Source organism: Morone saxatilis, unplaced genomic scaffold (assembly GCF_004916995.1).
Source record: "Morone saxatilis isolate NCDOM2014 unplaced genomic scaffold, NCSU_SB_2.0 Contig4, whole genome shotgun sequence".
Taxonomy (NCBI): domain Eukaryota; kingdom Metazoa; phylum Chordata; class Actinopteri; family Moronidae; genus Morone; species Morone saxatilis.
Genome location: NW_023339984.1, coordinates 15,439,834 through 15,462,527, shown reverse-complemented (window position 1 = coordinate 15,462,527; position 22,694 = coordinate 15,439,834). Strand labels below are relative to the sequence as shown.

The 22,694-nt window shown below is 38.9% G+C and overlaps 2 protein-coding genes across 2 annotated transcripts in view; one reads left to right on the top strand and one right to left on the bottom strand.

Moving 5' to 3' along the window:
• Positions 1–1,472: 1,472 nt before the first annotated feature.
• rasl11a (RAS-like, family 11, member A) lies at positions 1,473–12,206 on the bottom strand. The gene is made up of 8 exons (XM_035675640.1): positions 11,608–12,206; positions 9,592–9,648; positions 9,337–9,419; positions 5,904–5,944; positions 5,694–5,823; positions 5,377–5,452; positions 4,643–4,719; positions 1,473–3,457 (listed from the first exon to the last, which is right to left on the bottom strand). Exons 1-8 carry the CDS (start codon positions 11,765–11,767, stop codon positions 3,311–3,313), a joined length of 771 nt encoding a protein of 256 aa, XP_035531533.1. The 5' UTR covers positions 11,768–12,206; the 3' UTR covers positions 1,473–3,310.
• Positions 12,207–15,679: 3,473 nt separating this feature from the next.
• Positions 15,680–22,694, top strand: part of usp12b (ubiquitin specific peptidase 12b) — a 17,817-nt gene continuing 10,802 nt past the window's right edge. Inside the window, 4 exon segments of the mRNA XM_035675808.1 lie at positions 15,680–15,730; positions 20,285–20,365; positions 20,478–20,561; positions 21,170–21,179. Coding sequence (XP_035531701.1) covers positions 15,692–15,730; positions 20,285–20,365; positions 20,478–20,561; positions 21,170–21,179 — 214 coding nt within the window. The 5' untranslated portion in view covers positions 15,680–15,691.

Here is a 22,694-nt window from a genome sequence, read left to right as displayed (position 1 = left end):
GGAACCGCTTTTCCATGTGTTCTCGCATAAATAAGCACAGGTGTGCTCTGTTTGATTGTCATTATAAGCTCTAACATTCCCCCTGATGAAGGTTGAAAGTCCAAAAGGTTGGCTTTTGATTAAATACCTGCATGGATTTGATGTCTTTGGCCTTCTAGCATCGTGATCATCTCAAAACCAAAGCCTGTCTGGACAAAATGTGGTGAACTGCATGACATACTGTGAGAACTGGCTATTTAGTGACAATGTCAATGTTATTTCGATTTTCTTGCTTTTGAAGCAGAACCCAGAAGTTCAGCTCGGCTCTCTTTTTTCTTTACCGAAAAAGGGAACACTTAGTGGATGCTCCGTTTTCTAAATCCGGCCTCATAAACGTCACATTAACTCTTCATCTATCAAATAAACTCACATTTAACGCCCATGTTAGAAACAGATTGTTGGCTTGGAGGAAGAAAAAAGGGAGGAATTCTTCACTTCAGATCAGTTGCTCCAGTGGCACACAGGAAGGACGTCTTTAAGAGCGACGTAGTGTGTGTGTGAAAGAAGTGAAGTTGTGTCTCAAAAGGAAATTGACCTAAAGAAGCCGAAAATTCTCTCTCCCTTTCACAAACTCACACACGTTGTTTATTTTTGTCTTGGCATTTATCAAATGGCATCTTTTTTTTTTTGCCTCGATACACGGCTGTATCTCAACCTTTTTTCCAGACACTGATGGAGCCCTGCTGCTTTTAAGGGTCAAAGGGCAAAAAGGTCTTGAGTTAGGGTCAGCAGACAATTTTGTGTGTGACAAGTGTGTGTGTTTGTGTGTGTTTGTGTGTGCAAAAGGGTTAAAGTGGCAGTTCAGTGACCAAGAAAGAAATTCCAGATGCTGAGGAATTTGTCTTTACTGGGAATTTTGTGTGTGTAGAGGTCATGAGAACAGCATAAACACACACACACACACACACACACACACAAAACAATACTTGAACCAATTCCCAGCTCTTTACAGACACTGTAGTATTTTACAGTTACATCAACCTGTAACTTCTGGACTTACTGGATACTGTACTGAGCAGCATGAACTCCACTGAACACTAAAAACCTTCCTAAAACAAACACAATAGAAATGAGAAACTCTTCAGACTGTGAGCCATTAAAGGAGCTTTGACAGCTAGAGTTTGGATTATTTGGGCTGAGTTGAAGTGGAAAAGTTTACTTTGTCACAATTATAGGCAAACTAGTGCTCGTAAATGAGGATTGTACTGGAGCGAGTTTTGGCAACCTGTCACCCAGCCAGATTATAGAGATTTTGGTGATGAATTTGAGGGTTTAAAACAAGTCTAATTACAGCTCCTTAAACTTTAGCCAAACATTAATCGACTCTGGTGTTCATACCAGTGAAAACACGTGAATAAACAGTTGAATATGTGGCTGCCAATATTATTAAAGCTGGTATGTGTAAGATATGGCCAGACCCAGTGAGCACCAACCAGGATTTCAACATGTATTTTAGTTTAAAAGTATGGACGTCACAATACTATTACCAGTAAAATACCTTGATTCTTGATACCAAGTCGATACCACTGTAAAAAACAAAAGAATAAAGCCTGTGTACTTCATCTTACACACATTTGAACATTACAAAAAATAACAACAGTGGCCCCTTAACTCACAAATTACTTTAATCGGCTCACCTTGCTTTTCCCTTCAGTACTCTTTTCCACTCACACACACACACACACACCTACTCATAAAGTCGGCCAAAAAACACAAGTTGTGATTCTGTATTAACAACAGCAGGTAGCCACGTGTGAAAGAGGTTTGTTGTTCATGACGTAGCCTGACTAAACTATCAAAACCAACGTGGTACCGAATGACATAGGCACCAGCTGTTGTTTTTACTGCTGTTCACTCTGGTCTTTATTTGGTCCGTGCTTGTAAAATGTGCCAAAGAGTGTCTGTCTTTGTGATCTGCAGATCATGTGCGATTGTCACTGGACTGTTCCGGTAGTTTCCCATCAGGTCGGGAAGAACTGGATCCCCAGTACCTACGGTGCTGTAGAATAAAACAAGCATCGTAACGTTTTCAGAACTTTGGCATCGAGTTGGTACCGAAGTATCGGTTCTTGTGACATCCCTATTTAAAGTAGTGAGTGATATTCGCTCTGAACGTCTCTTTTTGTCCTCTTTTCAACCAGCAACCATCATTTTGATATGATTTTAAAATGTAAATTAAAACATTTTACATTCAATTTTATATATCATTCATTCATTGATCATTCATTACATCAAGGTTATCCTCTGGACTTACTTGTCAATAAAGATTGTGCACACATGGAAACAAAAATTTCAATCTGATGAAATGATTCCATTTTATTATTGGCCGCCATAGACTTCCATAAATGCCAGGAGTTTGACCTTGCTTTGTTTTGTTGTGCTAGGCTTCCTTTCCTGTCGAATGTCAGAATTAGTCTCAGTGCAGAGCCTCAAACGTTTGTGCTTTGGGGTCATTTCCTGTTTTGGGTTCAGACTACTTTCTCAATAAGACTCTGAGTCTGAAACCGAGGGGATGCAGGCTTACATTTTATTTATTTGGTATCAGCAAAATTGAAATCTGGGATTGTTCTCACGTGGATTAACAAAATGGAGTCTTTTGAGCTTCATTTAGTTGCAAAAAAGACAAGGAAAATCTGAATTAAAACCGACATAAAGGCAATTGTAACAAGTAGGGGTAAAATGAATCTCCATATCATATGACAGGACATCAAACAACTGTTGTTCCATGAAGTAAATTCTTTTAATTAATGTTTTAAAATCGCTTTTATCGTGATGTATTGAGAGTGATTTTTCAGCCTCAAGAAAACTGAGACATTAGACTGAACTGTCGGAGGGTTTACGGTGACCCTGTCACAGTCACAGCCCTGCATGGTAAACAAGCCAAGTTTCTGACACAACACAAGCTGTTTGTTTAGCAGTCTTTGACATGTTCCCTTTGAGCAGCATCCTTGTTGTACTTAAGCCTGGGATGAGGTCATGTTGACCATGAGCTTTGTCCAAAAAACATTGAAGTGCTTCACTTCCAGAAAGCTCCATTCAGCTTTTGTCTGAGGACGACCGCTTGTGATCTGTTAAAATGCTTTGATCGCAACAGAAATGGTCAGCCATGTCTTTTAATGCCATTAACGGCTTCAATTCCCAAACCTATAAGTCATAAGTCTTCAATATCAAGGCCTCTTTGTCTTCAGCCTACCATCAAAGAAGGACTAGAACCTCTTTATCTTCATGGAAGCTCTTATCTTTGCTTTACGTTCTCGGTCGAATCCTACAATCAGAGAGTTGTGGCCGACTTGACTTTGGAGGAGAGGACCTGCCTGAACCTCCTCTTCAGCTCTTGCATGTTGGGAGATTTGGGTCTGGCCAGGTGGAGGCCTCCTCTTCGCTTCTCCCCGTTTCCTCCTCCCAACACCCGGATCACCTGGAACACAGAGAACACAGTGACTCGCTGAAATAAAACCTGTGACTCGGTCTTGAGGGGCAACTCTTATATCACGTCTCTATTTACATTAAAAAAAATTAAAAGTCAAATCTCAAACTAAGTCAGAAAATTGTTGTAGGAATAATCAATTTCAACCATGTTAGCTTCTGATTTCACTGACTACTATAACATTCTACACTCTACTGCAGTGGTTCTCAACCTTTTTGGTGTCAGTGAGCTCCAAATCGATACACATCAGGCCGCTGACCCGTATTTCATAAAATGTTCAAAGTTTGAGTTAAGGTAAGAATTAAGTTTAAAATAATAACTTCATCATTTAGTTTTCTTCACAGAATTGAATGAAATGCTGGGATACCAGCATACTGTATAAAACAGGTCTCCAACTCTTTTTAAGAAACCAGTTTTTATTGACAATAGAGGTCACCTATATTACCTGTAGGTAACAGTTTTCCTCTCAACATAAAATTATGGCCACAGCCCAGAAGTAACTGTTCAAATCAAGTAGAATTTATTTGTTTGTTGTTTGTTTTGAAGTCTCAAATTTGGCATTACGGCCATGTTGGAGCCAGCGCAGGTGACGTACTGTAAGTTGAGGTGAGTTCATTGACTGCGCAGGAAACAATGGTGGCTCGTCTGGTCACACACAGTCTCATATTTAAGCATTGGCTTCACTTTTCAGACCTGGAAGCTCTGTTCATTATATATACTTTCAATGCTATTAAACTATTTATATATCTAGTATATCTAGTAAATTTCCAGGATGTGTGGGAACCCTGTAAAATCAAGAAGACCCCTACTGAGAGCCCCGATCCCCAGATGTGGAGCCAGTGGTCTAAACAAACCCAAATGTAATGGGCAAAAACTCTTGTTACTCTACCAGAAAAGCAAATATACAGAACAGAGCAATTTTGGCTGGTATACCTCTTTTTGTCCAATGAGATAAACATGTGGTATTTTTTATTTTATTTTTATTTTATTTTATGGGAAATGGTCTGTAAAATTCCACAGGAAGTGAAAATTCCTGAAAGTTTGTTGGTGCAAAATGTCCTGATATCTTTCTCTAAAATGCCTTCATGAGAAAAACATGTAAGCCAAAAAAAGAGCTCAAGCTGTCCCCAATTTATAACAAACCAATAAATTAACAACAACAACATGAAGTCCCACCTCCTGACAGAGATGTAGGAAGGCGCCGTGGACTCCCTCGTGGTTCTCTCTGGCCGAGGCCTCAAAGTAAACTCCTCCTGTAAGCAGAGGCAGTTTTCAGATCAGCTGTGCTCTTATCTTTCAGATAATACTCAGCATTCTTCTTTTATTAGGCAGCATGCAGGATATAGTTGAGAGGGAGAAAGTGTGTGAAAGGATCTTTTTATTTTCTCAGCCCTGGTTATAATTGGACGGAGCATTCGGAGCTTGAATCAACATCTGCCAGATGCATTTACAAATTGACTACTGTGGGAAATTCTGTCTGCTGTGCGAGCTGCATTTGCACGATCAAGTTTCTGTACAAAAACAAAACATCTTCAAGCTTTTGAATGTTGTGGAGTTGAATGAAGGGAAGGTGAGGATAGATTAACTTGTGTTATAAATAAAAGAAACTACAATATGATGTCAAAAAAGCTAGAGGGAAGGAAAAAATATCAGTGAGAAATGGTGAGCAGGTCATAGCAGGCTTAAAGAAATAATAATAAAGAAAACACCTCATTTTAAAGCTGAGAAAAATGTTTTGTACTTTGGCCAAGTAAGGCAAGTCCTGTTTGTGTGTGATACTGCATTTTAAATACAATTAAAGAGGGTGCTGACATCCAGAGGCATGTAAAAACACTGAGAAAGGCGATCACAAATCATAAAAATATGGTGAAGAAGAATGAAAGAAGAACAGGAAGAGGAAGCTGCCTCACCTAGTGAAGCTGCTAACGTCTCGCCCTCGTCTGCCGGCACTTGTCGGGCTCTGAGCAGGTCGCTCTTGTTGCCAACCTGCAGCAGATTACAGATTACAGGATAGATTAGATTATGGGGATTAGGGTTAGTAGGTAACTCATGTTGTCTGTTCAAGACTGGAGGGAAAAACTTAAATAACCTTTAGTCAGCCAACATTAATTTAAAACAAACTTAACAGTGAAACTAAACCACCTCTGCCTTATATATAATCTCTTTTTTAAATATAAATTGGCCTTTTTGTGGCAGATTATGCTGTGTTTTAAAGTCACACACTGACCAGTATAACAGGTATGTTTCCGGAGGGGTGTATGCGTCTGACGTGCTGGTACAGCGGCTGGATGGTGCGGTAGCTGTTGTGGTCTGTGATGGAGAAAACCAGTACGTAACCGTCTGCCCAGTAGATTGACCTGGAAGTGCAGTCATTAAACAATTATTACAGGATATTATCTTTAATAGCTTAATTCATGTGTATGTAAATAAGTCTGACCTGTTGATCTGCTCCTGGCAGTACAGGCCCTCGGCATCATCCTGATAAAATACACAGACAGAGTTTAAATTTAGGGTTGAAGAGTTGAACAGTTATGTTTATCATCAAATAATATGCAGATTTTTCTTAATCTATTCATCAATTTGTCTAAAAAATGTCGTGAAAATCACAAATTCACAGTGACACATAAGTACTGTACTCTAGTTGAATACTCCATTTTATGCCACTTTATACAATAAATATAAATATTGTTCTTTTTAATGCAGTACTGTACTTTAAATCTATCCAATAATATATCAAAGATCTGAAACTGGCTCCAGATTGACAAACTACAGCATTAAAATGCTCTTACATATATGTGAATTATACAGTATATTATACCATAATAATATGACACTGTGGATAATTGTAATAATCTTTATTTATACATCATGTAAAACAGGCTACATAATGGCTTCTGTTTATAATACTTCTGTGCTTTCTCCAAAGCATAAATTTGAATTCACTTTTACTTCAAAGTATTTATAAAGGAGTACTTCTTCCACTACTGCAACTTCCAAGCATATTCAAATTACTCATTTTGTAGAAAGTTAAACAGAGAAAAGCAGCAAATCCTCTCATTTGAGAAGCTGTAACCGACAAATGTTTGACATTTTTGCTTTGAAAAATAATAATAAATTAATTTTCTGTCAATTGACGAAGAGTTTCAGTACTTATCGAGTGAATAAAAGAGTTTGAAGACTCTCAGGAACTGACTGAACAGCCACAGCCCTCACAAGTGCAAAATATTCAGACAGAGCTTCCTATTTTACAACATTTCCTCATTCCTTAGAGTTAAACAGCAGCAGCAGCAAAAGACTGATAGTGGAGACTGTACTCAGCAGAAAACAGCTATCATTTGTTTAACTGGTTTAAAATAACCCATGATTACTTTCAGCGGCATAGCAGGAAGTGGTGTGATGTTCGGTGCATTCCCAGCTAGATCCCAGAGGATGAGTGGATGTGTCTGAGTTCACATCCCATACCAATGGTAATGTCGATTTAATCATTTACCTCATCCAAGTAGTTTTAGTCGGCTAAACTTGAAAAATAAGGCTGCTGATGTCTCTTCGTCCTACTGATGGAGGTTTGATGTTTACACAGTCATTTCAATGCATCATCCAGAGCGGCTTTGAGTGAGTGAGCAGGTGGTGATTTTACTGAAAAGGCACATTGCCAAGACAAATGGCTGTTTATGGACACACAGCGGCTGGTTCTGAGTTTTAACTTGTGACTCCCGACCCAGCAGACCACCCAGGTGTCAGTTCGGGAGCCATTAGACTTCAGGTTGGGCAGACTGGACTTATTTTGTCCACATGATTACTGAGAAAAACACATTTTCTGCAGCTGAGAGTTGAAGATGAGTTCATCCACAATTGTATTATTATGGACACTCCTCTCTGTTTTGAGTTTTAAACAGCAGCTTTTAACAATCCTCAAGTAACTTCTCAACCTCTCTGCCTTCACACACCAATTATTTTCTGCCTAATCTCTGGAAGCACCATGATCCTGCCAGGAGGAACTTCCTCAGCCTCTGTTATCTTACCCCAGTGTAGGAAATGAGCAGCTCTGAGGCCTGGTTTTGTAAACAGACTGCCAGTGTGGAGCAGGGTGAGCCCTGTGGCACGTTGCTCTCATTATACTCATCATGAGCGAGGAGATGGTCCGAAGGTCACTTCCTCTCTCTTCAAATGCATTCCTGAAATTGCTTTGAGATAAAAATTGCAGTTTCTCTAACGTCAGTATTATGGGGTTTTGATGACTTTTAGATAAAACATTAAGCAGTGACACAGAACAAACACTGTGACTTTCTGCATGTTTTTACCATAGACTGTATGATTAAAAATAGCTGTAGTCTGTGTAACATCACCCATAAGTTTCTGAAGTTTTGAAGCTCCAAGTGCCGTGGCATTGGTCGTTGCATCTCGGAAGTCCTGACTGTGCTGGCTCCCGGTTAATCCAAAAATGGTCAAAGACGTGCAGCTGAATGAAACCTGGCTACTGAAAACAGCCGCATGTGATGGCACCCTCCACCGTCGCTCAAAAGGGCCATGTCCTTAATTATGCATAACTTTAAGCCTTAATATAATTTTAAAAAGTGAGTTACTGTTGTCAACAACGGGAAATTTATCTATAGAGACCAAAATCTGCTTTTGTACCAGGCTGTAAACATGTTTATTTCTGCTGTAAAGTTGGGCATTTTAATATGGAGATTAGATTATCCTCGTTAGAGGAACTGCAGTTTTTGTTATTTCTGTGTTGGCTTCCTTTGCCACTTTTCACCCAATTTATCAATTAGAGATGCAAATGTTCCACCGTAAATTGCCGTCTGAGCAGGACTCTTCCTCCAAGAGCCTGGTGGCTGCAGTCGGGTCATTGTGGGGAGATTCAGATCTGGTGGCAGGACTATATAAACTGGAGGCAATCAGCCAGTCGTCCAATCTCCCCTGGCTTCCACCCTTGTTGGTTATGTTGTATTTATTCTGTCTTTACCGTCTTTTCTTATTTAGTTTTGTCCAACAAAACCAACAACAACAAATCGGGGGCTCGTCCAGGATTAAATTTAGCCTTTTGGTACAGTGAAGTCTTTGTGGTGGTTTGGTTCGGTTCTGTCACAATCCAGGTTTGTTAATTAATACGAAGACAAACTTATGCTTGGCTTATAATATAGAGTCTACAAATAACTAATGATGGTACATTTAAATGGAAAAAACATCTTAGAAGACATCTTGTTTGGTTTGGACTCTCACAGCACCACCCACAACAGTTTTGCCGACTATTAGGAGACCTACCTATATGCTACCCCTCTAGATCCGCTCCTACAACAATCTACTAATCCGACAAGGAAGTTAACACTATGACAAGTCACCTATCAAGCTCTTGTTTCTCTGGGATTACTTACTTGTAATAATAACAACACATGCTGAGGACACTATTTTGTTAGGGAGGACAAATTTTGGCACAACACCAGCCATAGTGACGGCAAATAGCAACACAGCGTCCAACACCAAACAATGCTGCCAAAAATCAAAAACCTCGTGAGAACACTTTGGGAACAGAAAAGCTTGCAAACTTCAGCCAATATCACTCTGTTTCATTCTAACTTTTGCAGCTTCAAGTTGGATGCCAACTGTCTAGGAAGAAAAAACCAGAGGAAGAAGAAGTATTTGTGTCTTCTATAAAGAGAAAAATATGTCTTCAGGAATTATTTTCAGAAAGACTGTCATGAGTGAAGTTGAATGGTTTCTGTAACCATTTAATCACATAACATCTTTATAAACTGAAGCAAAAAGCAGAGGGTGTTTGCTGTTTCCATCCAGATGTTCTCTTCATAATGCTCACGAAAACTCTGGGATGGAAACATAACTGCTGTGTCTCTGCCTCCATGAGTTACCTGGAGAGCGACACAGGGAGTATCCTGGATCTGAAGTGACACTTCCTCCCCATCCAGCGTGACCTTTCTGGAGTAGAGCGCTCCTGTGGAGAACGAAAGAGACAGGTGGATGGATGAATGAATGGATGCATGAATGGATCGATAATGGGGTGGTTTCTATAGCAGAGGACTTCTTGCAGAGGGAATCAGTCAGTGAATGCATTTATTTTTGCTGCTGTTTCTTATCTTATTACAGATACACGGACAGGAACTCACCAGTGTTTGCTTCATAATCCCCGATGAACCTTTTAGTCAGAAACCTGACAATCAGAGCTGAAAAGAAAGAAGAAAACTCTGAATTAGGGAGGCAGAAAATGAATTTAAACAGTGCAATTACAAAGGGGAAGCAAACGCCAAACTCAAGATTGTATTTGCCATATGTCTAAACCTGTACTATACTGTTCATTAAGTATAAAATGTGTCCAAAGCTGCTGTTTGTTGTTTCATCTTCCTGCACTTTGAATAAAAAGAGAGAAACTCACTAACCTGCTGCAACCCACTGACCTATATAACACTTAAACATTTGCTCCTAACATGTGGAATTTTCCTTTTCTGTGACACATATTTTTGATTTTGAAGACTTTCATAGCAGAGAGATGAGCTAAACAAACAGGCCCAAAGTTTGAACTAAGAAAATGATTCACCAATACTCAGAATCTGATGTTGCAATCCCTCATGCGTCAACATATACTGGTAAATGATTTTTGAGGGGGTTCTGGACAAGGCTTTTCTAACTCTTGCTGCCTTTTGTCAAAGTAAAAGCTTTTTAAAATAAGTATTGAAGAATAACTTCACAGATTTAACACATTAAAGGGCCACTGCAGCGTTTTAGTGCTGCACTTTAATAAACTCACAAGAGACAGTTTAAAGGAGGAATGTTCAGAATCAAAGCAGCAAAGGTCGATATACTTTTAGTCCCTAGTATGGGTCAAGCTCCAGAAACCCTACATATCCCATAATGCAACTTAACACCATCATTAAACCCCATCCCCTGCTATGCCTTTCTTTCTCCAGTTTGTAATGTAGACCTTATATATACGTTGCCTCCAAGCCCAAGCGGAGATGACATCAGGGTTACAACTACTTCTGTTTTTACCAATAAACGAAAAATGTAAATACCTGTATAATATATATTTATTATAATTAAACGTTTACTTTTTGTCTCTTTCTGTACCATTAAAGGTCCAGTGTGTAACATTTAGGAGGATCTTTTGGCAGAAACTGAACCGAAAGAGATATTTTTATGAACACGCAGTTGCAGGCCGCCATGTTTCTACAGTAGCCCTGAACAGACAAACCAGACACTTAACTCTAGACAGGACAGGTGTTTTGAGGACCTCTTAGTTTCTGCTTTGCGCTTAAAAGAGGAGGGTGAAGTGAGGGATCTGCAATCTGCAATTACACTGCTAGATGCTACTAAACCCTACACACTGGTCCTTTAAAGTGTTCACTAGTTCTGTACTGCTGCCTGGTGGCCACCCCTCTCTCCAAAACTTACATTTGGTGGTGCAAAGTAACAAATTACATTTACTCGAGTACTTTATTTAAGTATAATTTTGAGGTACTTTGTACTTTTTACTCCAGTTATAGTTAATTGATAAGATTTAACATACAAACCATATGAGTAACTGATGAGTGCTACAGATCTACAGATTAAATTTAAACACCTAACAAATCAATGCATCAATAATAATTATAATCCAAAATATAAACATTTTGTGGTTCATATTTTTGTATTTTCATTCAAGTAAAACTCTGAATGCAGGACTTTTAGTTGTAATGGAGTATTTTTACATTGAGGTATTTCTGTTTTAACTTAAGTAAGTAAGAATTTAGTGAATAAAAGCTAAATATAAACAAAAATAACCAAACAAATACACACAATACACAAATATTTGAAAATGAAAATACATAAAGTTAGAATGCAAAATGTCGCCCCCTGTCGTTCAGGATTAGTTATTTATTTCATGCATTCCCACCTACTTCACTTCAGGCACACGACGATATTCCCACCTCTATTTCCCACATATATAACCAAAGATATTCCTGACAACAAGTTGCATAATGAGCTGGTTCAATCAGTTATTATCAGTCAATATGCATCTGATCCCAGCCTCCCTGTTCAATCCCTACACAGCCACTGCTTGTGTTTAAAAAACTTCCCTCATCCAGTTAGAATATTCTCATTTTCCCTCCCTGTGAGTGATAATAACTCCTCCAATGCGTCCATACCGGTTTTCCCGACGTTGCTCGCCCCCAGCACCACAATCTTCACCGTCTTGTTGGGCACACAGTCCAGCAGGGGATACTCCGGTATGGGGACCAGCAGAAAGTTGCCAGACCCGCTGCTGCTGTTCATGGTTCCCGGTGCAGGGTCGCCAGTCAGCCGCATTTAGCTTCCCCTGCTGCCCTTCAGATCAGCTCTGCTCTGAAATAACACTGCCCAGCAAAAGCCCTCCGCCCCGAGAAAGAATCACTCCAATATTCCCATAATGTTCCTGCAGGGACAGCCGTGGGCAGATTAATCACCCTGGATCTCCTGAGGTGGTTTACTCTTGCTTATACTGTCTGTGGAAATGTAAAGTAAGTAGGTTGTCCTTTGTGTTAAAGCTCCAAAAAGAAAATTCCCAAATATTTTTCCAAGTGTTGCAGCTCCAGGGTCCAGGAGTTTTCTTCCACTGAGAGTGTTTAGGAAAAGTTTTAACCCCTCCGTGGATGTTTCAGCAGTGAGGAGTCATCATTTCACTCCCTTAAAAACACTCTTTTAGTGTGAGATGCATAAATAAGTGCACAAAGAAGTGTTCGCAGTGAGTCCAGATGCTTCTGACTGCGGATAGAGGGAGAGGGAGGGAGGGAGGGTGGGAAGGGAGAGGGAGGGAGACTTTGAACCATCCCCTCTAATATTCCCGTGAGACCAGTCTAAATTGGGCTCCTCTTCCCAGCCTTTACTCAGATAAAATTAAGCCTCTCGGGCCAATAAACAAGGAAATTAAGGCTTTATAATAATAAAGCTGCGAGACAAATCACATTAGACCATGATGAGACTGTACAAAACTTCATTTAAATATATTATTACACCCTAAGTCTAGTTTCACTCACAGTGTGCAGTGGTGGGAGAGGCAATAAGTACATTTACTCAAGTACAGTTTTAAGGTACTTGTATTGAGGGGAAATATTGTTGTTTTCCCTCCTCTACATTTATTGACAGTTGATTTGCAGATAATACAACAGTTTTATCATCCAAATACACTTAAAGTATAAGTAAAAGTATTCACTATCAGGCCCATTTCAGAATAATATTATATTAATGCATACCTAACAAACATATGATATTCACTGCATAACAATAACAGTACAAACAACTGATAAAAATGTACAATGGACCCAGATTGTGAATGTAATAACTGCAGGAAGTTTGTGTAAAACATGTGATTTTTAACAATCATACACGTTTAATAGACTTCTTTTTGGACAAATTCTGTATTTTCTGCTCATTGTTCTATTAGTTCTTTGGTTGTTTTAACTGCCGGACGAGGCTGTTTATGGGATAGTGAAGGCTTTGTGAATGCAGTCTTCAAAGTTTGTCTAAAATAATAATCAGAACTTTAAATATGACCATTATTTTGTTTTCTTCACAGAAATGTGTGAAATATGGCAAAGATTTAGTCCTACTGTGTATATTTTTTATAAACATCCACCCCTTAAAAGAAAGCCTTGTGACCCCCAGGTTGGGAACTTTTGCATTATTATTATTATTATAGCAAAAACTAATTTTCTAGAGTAATCTATAAAAATACATTATCATTACTTTGTTGATGATATTATGCATTAAGTTTCTCATTATTTTGAGATAATAAATTAAAATATTGAGAAAGTTTCTCATTATTTTAAGAGTTTCTCATTATTTTGAGAGTTTCTCATTATTTTGAGAAAGTTCCTCATTATTTTGAGAAAGTTTCTTGTTATTTTGAGACATTTTCTGATTATTTTGAGTTAACAAATCAAAATATTGAGATACTAACTCATTATTTTAAGAAAGTTTCTCATTATTTGAAGATACTAACTCATTATTTTAAGAAAGTTTCTCATTATTTTGAGAGTTTCACATTATAATGAGTTACACAATCTTGTTTTCCCATAATGAACTAAGCCTATCAGGTCAAACTGCTGTAATTTATCCTCTCTTGTTCCTCCTTACAACTCATCCGGGTGGTGTTTGTTTTTAATCTCTCTTCTCCTCCATGAAACACAGACTCAGCACATTTCACGGATCACTCCTTTTTGTCATTGTATAAAAGTTGAAAATGACCCCGCACAGAAGGTTTCCCATACCCCGACCGCCGCACAAGCACCGCCCGCTCACTCCAGCCCCGTGTGAGGGATCGAGCGAACCGAAGTGCATCTGAGTTGTGCGTCGGCGACACTCCCTCACAGCTTCCCCCGGCTGGACGAGAGGAAGCTGGGTAAAGTCACACAGCTGGCACACACGTCGGAAGCAACATGTTTAACATTCAAAATAAGATACAACAACAAAAACAACAACAAATAAATCAATAAATAAAATAATGTTGTTGTAGTGTGATAGAAAAAAACATACACACAACATGAGGCATTTAAAACAACTAAATGAATCTGCTGTTTCAACTGAGAGAGTTGGTGAAAAGATGAGATAAAGTGAAGGATTTGGGACATTTTGAGGAAGACTTTGCGTGTTTGTGCCTCTAAATTTAGAAGCGTTTAAGTGTTTGATGTAAACTAATAATATATATTTCTTTTAAATGTAAATGGATTTTAAAGTCCCCAATTTCCAAACCCCTCCAATTTGAAACTGAGGACACAAGTTTGGTATTTTAAGCAATACAAAAATGTAGAATTTTTGTGTTATATTAGGCTATTTTATATTATATTAAGGCTATTTTGATTATAAGTGTATTTTACATTCTTAAGTGTGTTTTTTTAAAGTTTATAAATGTATAAATGTCTTGAAAATCAACTTTAAATCATTAAAAAAAATGGATAAGAGGAATACCTTAAGAATCTCAGGATTACTTGCGTTACATATTGATTAAACCCCCTTTAAGTTAATTTAATTTAACCTATATTTTAGATGATTTTTGCTTGTATTGTTTATTTGTTTGTTTTTGTTTTCTCCTTCTTTTCTGTTATGCTGCTTGAAATCATCGTTAGCGATGTTTAACAACCATTAATAATGCCTATTTATTATTTGAAGGTTTTTTTAAACAACATTATTAGCTTTTCTACCGTCAGCTAGCAAACAAGTTAGTCAAACTATTTATTTATTTGTTTGTTTGTTTCCTCTGTATTGAACAAATTACTAACTCAAACAGGGAACAATAGCTTGCAGACCCAACAGTGTTAGTGTATATACACATATATGCTTAAATAATAATAGTATAATAGTAGAGAAGCAAAGAAAATGAAAAAAGCAACAACATTTAAACATTTGTAGGTTGACAATATGACAACTGCAAACTTAAGGAACTGGAGCAACAATAAGAACAACAAGGAATATATTTTAAGAAAGTTTCTCATTATTTTGAGAGTTTCTCATTATTTTAAGAAATAAGAAAGTTTCCATCTATTTTGGAAAGTTTCTCATTTATTTTAAGAAAGTTCTCAATTTATTTTGAGATAATAAATCAAAATATTAAGAGGTTTCTTCAAATTATTTTAAGGTTTCTCATTAATTTTTGAAAGTTTCTCCCATTATTTTGAGATATAAGAGATCAAAATATATGAGAAAGTTCCTTCCAATTATTTTTGAGAAAGTTTCTCCATTATTGTTGAGAAAGTTTCTCCCCAAATTATTGTTAGAAAGTTTCTCATTATTTTTGAGAAAAAGTTTCGTCCCCCATTAATTTTAAGAAAGTTTCTCATTATTTTGAGAGTGTTTGCTCCATTAATTTTGAGTTTCTCATTATTTTAAAAAAGTTCTTCATTATTTTGGAGATCTAAGTCAATATTTTTAAGAAATTTTCTCTGCTTCTTTGTTCTGTTTTTTTTTTCTTTTTTTTATTCATTTCGACCCCTTAATTTACTTTTGAAATCCAAAACCGGAAGCGGCGCAACATCACTTCTGCCCGCATCTTCACCAGCCACTACCCCCACACCACACACACACACACACACACCATCACCACACACACAACACACACACACCACACTGGGGGGGAGGGCTGGGGGCGGCAGAAAGCTCTCCTCGGAACTCTTTTGCAGCCTTTCTCGCTCCGTTTTTCCTCAAACACCGGGGGGTTCAGGTCCTGAGCATGGGAGGCTTACGGATGCGAACATATTGATGACAGTCCGAAAGATCGCCATTTCGATTTGTACGATGGTAAGCGCCGACCTCGGCTTCTTTTTTACCGCGCTTGTACCTCGTACGCTTCGCTCTTTCCCGTCCTGGTAAGGTAGGGTAAGGGAGAGGGGGGGGGGGGGGCGGTAAACCTAGCTCCTCGGCAGGCTAGCCTGCTGTTGCTAACAGCGGCAACATTGGCAATAACACACAGGACTGTCCCCCTTTTGTTTCAGGGAAACGTTCGTGACGTATATTCGGTGTCGGGCTGTGTAATCACGAACTGAGCTTGCTTTTTTGTTTGTGTTGTGTGTTTGTTGTTTAAGTTGGGTTTTTGTTTATTGCGGAGACAGGGCGAGCGCAGCTAGGCCCTGAATTGCAGTTGGGGGGGGGGGTGTTGGGGTAAAAGTTGTTTGCCCTCTTTAAACCCCAGCTGGGGTCCTGTTTATTACGTTATATATGATAAAAAGGACACAATGCACTTTGATGGAGTCCACTGCGTTAGTGTGTGCTGCTGCTGTCTGTCTTGTCGTTGTGTTGTTTTACTGTGATTACATAGTGTTTAATTGCCCATGGGTGGGTGCAATAAAACGGGACTATCTATCTGTTCTGTCTTGTCTTAAATGTTGCCAGAGTTTAGTTACAGCAATGGTAGTTTCATCTGCAGGTTTTGGGTTGGAGGCACACAGAGTTACCTTGGATTCAGATAATATAAAGATTTAGATACAGATAAGAAGAGAAAACTGTGCAGCAGAAGAATGTAATGCATACTTTATATACAGAGTGGGTGCGTCTCCTTTTTATATATATATATATATATATATATCACATGAAAGACGATACACACCCAAAAAAAGCACACACAATTAGTAAAAGATAAAAAATAAACACCCTGAGTTACACTTCTGCTTCTCCAAAATAAAACGCTCTTTCTCTTTCACTGGTTATTTTTGAGGGTAAATATAATATAAACACTCAAAGTTAAAGAGTTTCCTCATTGTCGATCACCTGTGGTTTGAAAAAAAAAAAAAAAAAGCCCCCCCTGCTGTGTATTTAGCAAACATTTAACACCTTTTAAATAATGAAATCTTAAAGCTGTCGCCTGCTCTTAAGAACCTCTGGGGAGGTCAGAGGTCAGTGTCAACCTGTTTGGTAGGTTGTAACAGGAGGGGGGTCAAGGTTAAAGAGGGTCCGACACCTCTTTATTTGCTCTCTCGCGTTTTGAATACCGCTCTGTCTTTGTTTATTTCGAGCCGTACAGGCAGACAGCGGGAGCTTAAAGCTGGAAGATTAACTTCTGACTGCACACTCGTGGCAAATCACCCAGCACGCACCGGACAAATACTAACACGGGTCGATGTTAGCTGTGTCCGCCGGGTTTGTTCAGTGTGTTTGCAGCCCCGGAAGGTGTTTTTGTTTTTTCCAGAAAATCCATTTTTGTGGGTGAAATCGTGAAAGGCGGTGAGTAAAGTGGGCAGCACATCAGTCAGAAACAGTCAGACCGGCAGAGATAGTTGTTGTTTTTCAGGGTTCAGTCATAAAAAACACCTAAAAAAAATGGATTCAAATGGTCAAATATGCTGGAAATAATCTACTTTGTCCTGAAAAAACGAGTGTTTCGGCCCCTCACTCCTACGACCACCTACGTAAACTCGTGTATTTACTTTGAGTTTCCTCTGTCGGTAGGTGAAACTGTATCGCAGTTCAAAGCAGGTTTGCCGGATGCAAAGTGGAACTGACTCGCGGCGATCTTCTGAGCGTAAAGTCTGTTTCTGCGAGTCGTATTCTCATTTCTCCACGCAGCACAAACCCCCGCCGTTAATGATCAAACTTGATCAAACGCACGTGCAGGTGAGTTCAATGTCAAATAAAATCACTTCTGCTCGACGTGAAGCTGCTGTCTTTCATTTCAAACACGCCACTTCACACCGTGAATGAAGAAGAAGCGTGTGTTTACAGCGCACGTCGAACAAATCCATCTCCTCTCCTCTTTTTTTCGACACTTATTCGCCTTCCTCTACCGACCTCGCAGCTTTTGTTTACCACCGGCTTTACGCGGGCGGCGTTGTGATGATGAGCAACGAGCGGCGCGCCTCCACTCATGTAGTCGTTCACCCCTGAAGGAAAAGCTGCATCATCATTATCATCACCATCGTCTCGCTCCTCTTTCTCTCTCTCTTTCTCTCCTGCCTCAGTATAAGACGTGATTTGTAGAAGCTCAGACCAAATGGCATCCGGAAACGAGAGTGGTTTCACTGATTTCGCAGCTTTTTACGATGACAGACTCGTTTTGGTCAAGATGACACATATTTATGAGTCAGCCATTTACCAGGAAGACCGATCAATGTGGACAGCTACAGTTTTAACAGTGAATCACAACCACTCTTGCTGCTTCATACAGTGAAATTCATGTTTTGGATGCAGAAACTGTTGAGTTTAGTTCATGTAAAACATCAAAAGGCACAATAACATAAGTTTTTTTTGGTGCTAGGTGATCCGTGGTTTCAGTCTAGACGTTATTTTAATTTGAATTGTTGTCGCGTCTTGAAAAAAATCCCCAAGCCCTGCTTTCGGTTGTGAGATCAAAAGCCCAAATCTGAACTTATAACGAATGTTTACGTGCACATGTGTGATTTCGGTGTCGTACGCAGTGTGGGAACTCGGTTTCTGTTTGCTCACAAATTCGCTCTTTTTTTTTTTTCTCTCACAGCTTTGGTGTCATCTCACCGTTGATGTATGTTGGGAATAAGTTTAGTTTAGTTTTATTCCATCATTTCTTCCCTTTCTACACGCTCACCAACTTTAATTTCTCATGCAGTTTTTTATCTGTTGTTTGCAGAAGGAAATACACGATCACAGGTTTAGGTTTTTTTTAACTTTTGGTGTAATTTTACAAGCTCAAACTCGTACTGAACTTTATTTGAGCCACAGTTTTTCCCGATTCATATCTAAAAGACTTTGTTTTGGCGCAACATCTTTTCTAGTTTGTTCTAATAGTTGGCCGATATGTTAAAATGATCATTCATGTCCTCTCGCTCCCCACCGTGTCCTCATCTTACCCGGAGTCAGAGTCCTAGTTTGACCCTCTGTGAATCTCCTTGTTACTGTATTCCCTGTTGTCAAACTAGCCCGAAATAAAAACCTCAATTGACCGCAGTTAGATGTTAAAATATTGTTCCTCTGGAGCTGTTTTTCCTCTCACTAGTTCTTCGGCTCAGTGTGCGTCCTGCGTCGCCAGGCAGCAGCTCTGGTTCTTCGGAGGCAGACCATTAAAACAGCAAAATAAAATGCCAAAAATCGCCCAAAATTGACCAAAAATACCCGCCAGCAGCCGATATATTCGTCTAATTGCCTAACCCCCTAACGGTGCTTGAAAGTTTTCTTTTTAAAATGTACAACAAACACAGTTATTCACTAATAAAGGCACAGTCCATGTTGTTGTTGTCCCACCAGGTTCATTATCATATGTACAGTAAGAAACACCGTGGTTTGTACGTACAATGAAAATCTTAAGTGCCTTCATGTCATCAAATCTGCTCTCAGATTGTTGTTGATGTCTTTAAAGTGAACTGCGTCCACAGCTGAGTCACGAGAGGGGACTTTTGGGCACTGCTTGGAAGTCTAAAACATCAGGAAGTGGTTTTTTAATAACTCATGCACTGCCCGCATGTCAGAACAGCGAGCTATATCTGGTATAAGTCAACTCCTTTACAATTTACCCCTAAATGTAACATGACTCAACAGTACCGTCAATCTAAAAAGCCGTGCAGTTTACATGTAATGATAAACCGTCACAGCTTAAGGATATATTCTTCATAACCCTGAAGTAAAAATGCAGATAATGTGGTGAGACGAGCCAGTTTTCTTTTTAGATATTTCCGCAGCGCCTTGTAACACAAAGATGCCATTTAATTATTAAAGGTTTTGAAATATATTCCAACAAGTAATGAGACTAACAGGGAGAAAATGGGGAAAGTGGAAACGGAGGAAACGAAGCAGGAAACCCAGCTGCAGCGAACAGACGGCTGACAGTCCAGCAGAGCAGAGAGAAAATGGAGCAGGAAAACAGAAAACAATGAGGAGGGAAGTGGAGGACAAAGGAGGGCTTATGATGGATCATTTTATGATAATTAACATCAAATATGTATAGGAAATATTTATTTAGCCACTTTGTCATCCCTCGGCGTGGGACGATATGAATATTTCATGATACTACACTAAAACACACTGGAATCACTTTAATTTACATATTCTTTGCAACACAGATAGACACCTCGTCTGCCTGTTGTTCTTTATTGTGTCCACACACTCAGGATTTTGGTATGAGTGGAAAGATACAGGCTTGTCCCACTTGTCCTCTTGTTCAAAGTAGATCAGGCAATCAATATAGGACTGTATGCTGGCGAGCTAGACAGCTTTTTCTAGTCAAGTCACGTAAGGATAATCAGGATATATTCACCACAATACATTTCTATCTCAAAAATATGGTATATCTAGTCGTTGCAGATGCATTTGTACACAGAAGATATGTTAAATCATGTGAAAAATACCCAGAATATCCATTAAATATGTCTCCTCTCCTTTTTTTCCCTCCAGGGCGCCAATGCCTCTGCCTTGGAAAAGGAGATTGGACCGGAACAGTTTCCCGTTAATGAACACTACTTTGGACTGGTCAACGTAAGTGTCAGTCGAGAACACACATTCTGCTGCCTTATTAGCTCCCAAGTCGGAGACGCAGCCCTCTTTCCCTCCGTGTCTCTCATTCTCCGTCTCTCTTTCTTTTTTCTAGTTCGGCAACACCTGCTACTGTAACTCGGTGCTGCAGGCTCTGTACTTCTGTCGACCGTTCAGGGAGAAGGTGTTGGCCTACAAGGTAAGAAACACCTCTGGTTTGTGCAGTGGTCCGGCTTCTCACGACTAAAATCACTTAAATACCTCTAAAAATAATGTATCGGCCCGAGTATAAGACGTTATTCTGGGTGTTATGTATTATTATATATTCAAGGACCAGATACGCAGGTATTCAGCAGATGTTTTTTGTTGAATTGAGCGAGGTCTAGTCTCTGCATTACAGGGTGAACTTGTTACATTAAGAGTGTTGCATTATGGGCTTTTTGTAGCCGTTATGTTGCTGGGATAGCATGTACTTTTCCCCGTCGTGTCTTTAGAGTTAGTCAGCCCCTAGAAGTGTCATTAAATATGTCCTTAAATGTAAGTATAGTAGGTTGAAGCAGGAAGAGAGTCTGATTAAACTAGGTTTACCGTATGATAATAACACTATCTTCCATATATCTTTGACCAACTTGGGGGTTTGTTTTCAACCTGTCTGATTGTCTGACTGCTCGTTTTTGTTGCTCTACTTACCTTGGCAGGTAAAATCTTATAACAACCAATAGAATCAATGGTCGGAGCAACAAAAGCTGCAATAAACTGTAGTTTTACCAATTTAAACATGTTTCTGTTGGCTTGTCTAACACACAGATTGAGGAAGGTTGACCCTGAAACATCTGTGTGTGTGTGTGTGTGTGTGTGTGAGAGAGTAGGTCACTGTTGCTAATTAATTAATACAAATAAAAAATGTAAGAAGAGAACTTGCAAGAGCTTATCCTATATGTGAATTAAATGACTCCAGAGGAAATACATGTCATTAAAATTCACAAAATATTCTAGTTTTTGCTCTTATTTTGAAAAAAAATTCTGTTTTCATGGCTAATGAAAATGAATATTTCAGTCATATTTTTAAATGCAGCTGTGCATACTCTGATTAAAGTAACTGTTAATGACAAACTGTACATCCTACGGAGGAATTTCCTTCCTTTTCCTTCTCAAACTGCAGTCATGTTGCTCCTGAGGTAAAAGGGGAACAGCTGGAGCCACTTGAGCCATTTTTCCTCTTTGTGTCAAAATAAGTTTTTTTCATTGTTTTCCATCAGTGGCGGCCGTGCAAACACAGGTTCCCTCTTTCATTCATGCAACCTCCTTCTTAAAAAGCTCGAAAAGACGATCAGGAAAACATACCATATCTAGGAAAACTATTCCGACTGTGTTCGAGGGCTCCACTGTGAATATGTGACTGATGGGCAGAATTAGCTGCACAAATGTGGAATTTACACTATGTTATGCTTTGATTGGAAGTGTTTCATGCTTCACTTTCTCGAGAGAAAGGCCTCCAGGAATGAAGGCCATCGTATCCTTGGACTCATAGTGTCTGCGTCTGTCGTATCCACTTATATTTGCCAATAACAGTTCACACGTCAGGACAAAGAATTGATTTATCTGTTTAATTAGCTTAACCCTTTGAACTCTGCTATAGAAATGATCCGCCACTGCCTACATTAGTATTTTTGCTTATTATGTCATTTCTCAGAGTATCTTTGAAATGATAGATATCCCTTAAAATCTGTACAACCTAAGCTAAAAGGTTATACAAGTCAATAAATCATAATAATTGAAAGAAAACTATTGAAATTGAGTCATAAATATAAAAAAATACAAATATTTGACATGTTTTTTCATCACATTTTATTAAATAAAAACAAGAATTCAAAAGATTTCTAAATGTAGAAACATGAAAAAATATATATTTCTGTAGTATTCTGTATTTCTGCTCTATTTTCCGCTCTTCTCCACCTGCACCAATCAGCTCTAGCTCAACAAAATGAGCACTTTAGCTATTGTAGTCTTTATTTTAGATCGATTTAATGCCTGTTGGCTTTTAGAGGGTTAAAAAAGAGACCTCAAAACCTCCTGTAACTGTTTTATTCTTCAGTTACCTCTCACCCTTTTTAATGAGTCACATATACATTTCATAGGTATCTATATGTGTGTGTGTGTGTGTGGTGTCGTTGTGTGTGTTATGACTTTCACTCCCATTGATCCAGACCAAAATGCCAAGATTGAGGCTGGACCTAGCCCAAAGTTCCTCCCTCCTCTCCTCACACAACAGAGAAACAAAAAAATATTATTGGTATATAGTTCTGTGGGAGCTGAGGGCTGAGTCTCCACT

Excerpts from the sequence above, each read along its gene's own strand:
- rasl11a (XM_035675640.1), bottom strand. The coding sequence starts at position 11,767 with ATGCGGCTGACTGGCGACCCTGCACCGGGAACCATGAACAGCAGCAGC. Across the intron at positions 5,824-5,903 it reads TGCCAGGAGCAGATCAACAG|GTCAATCTACTGGGCAGACG; the intron begins GTCAGACTTATT and ends CTGCACTTCCAG. Across the intron at positions 4,720-5,376 it reads GACGTTAGCAGCTTCACTAG|GAGGAGTTTACTTTGAGGCC; the intron begins GTGAGGCAGCTT and ends CTCTGCTTACAG.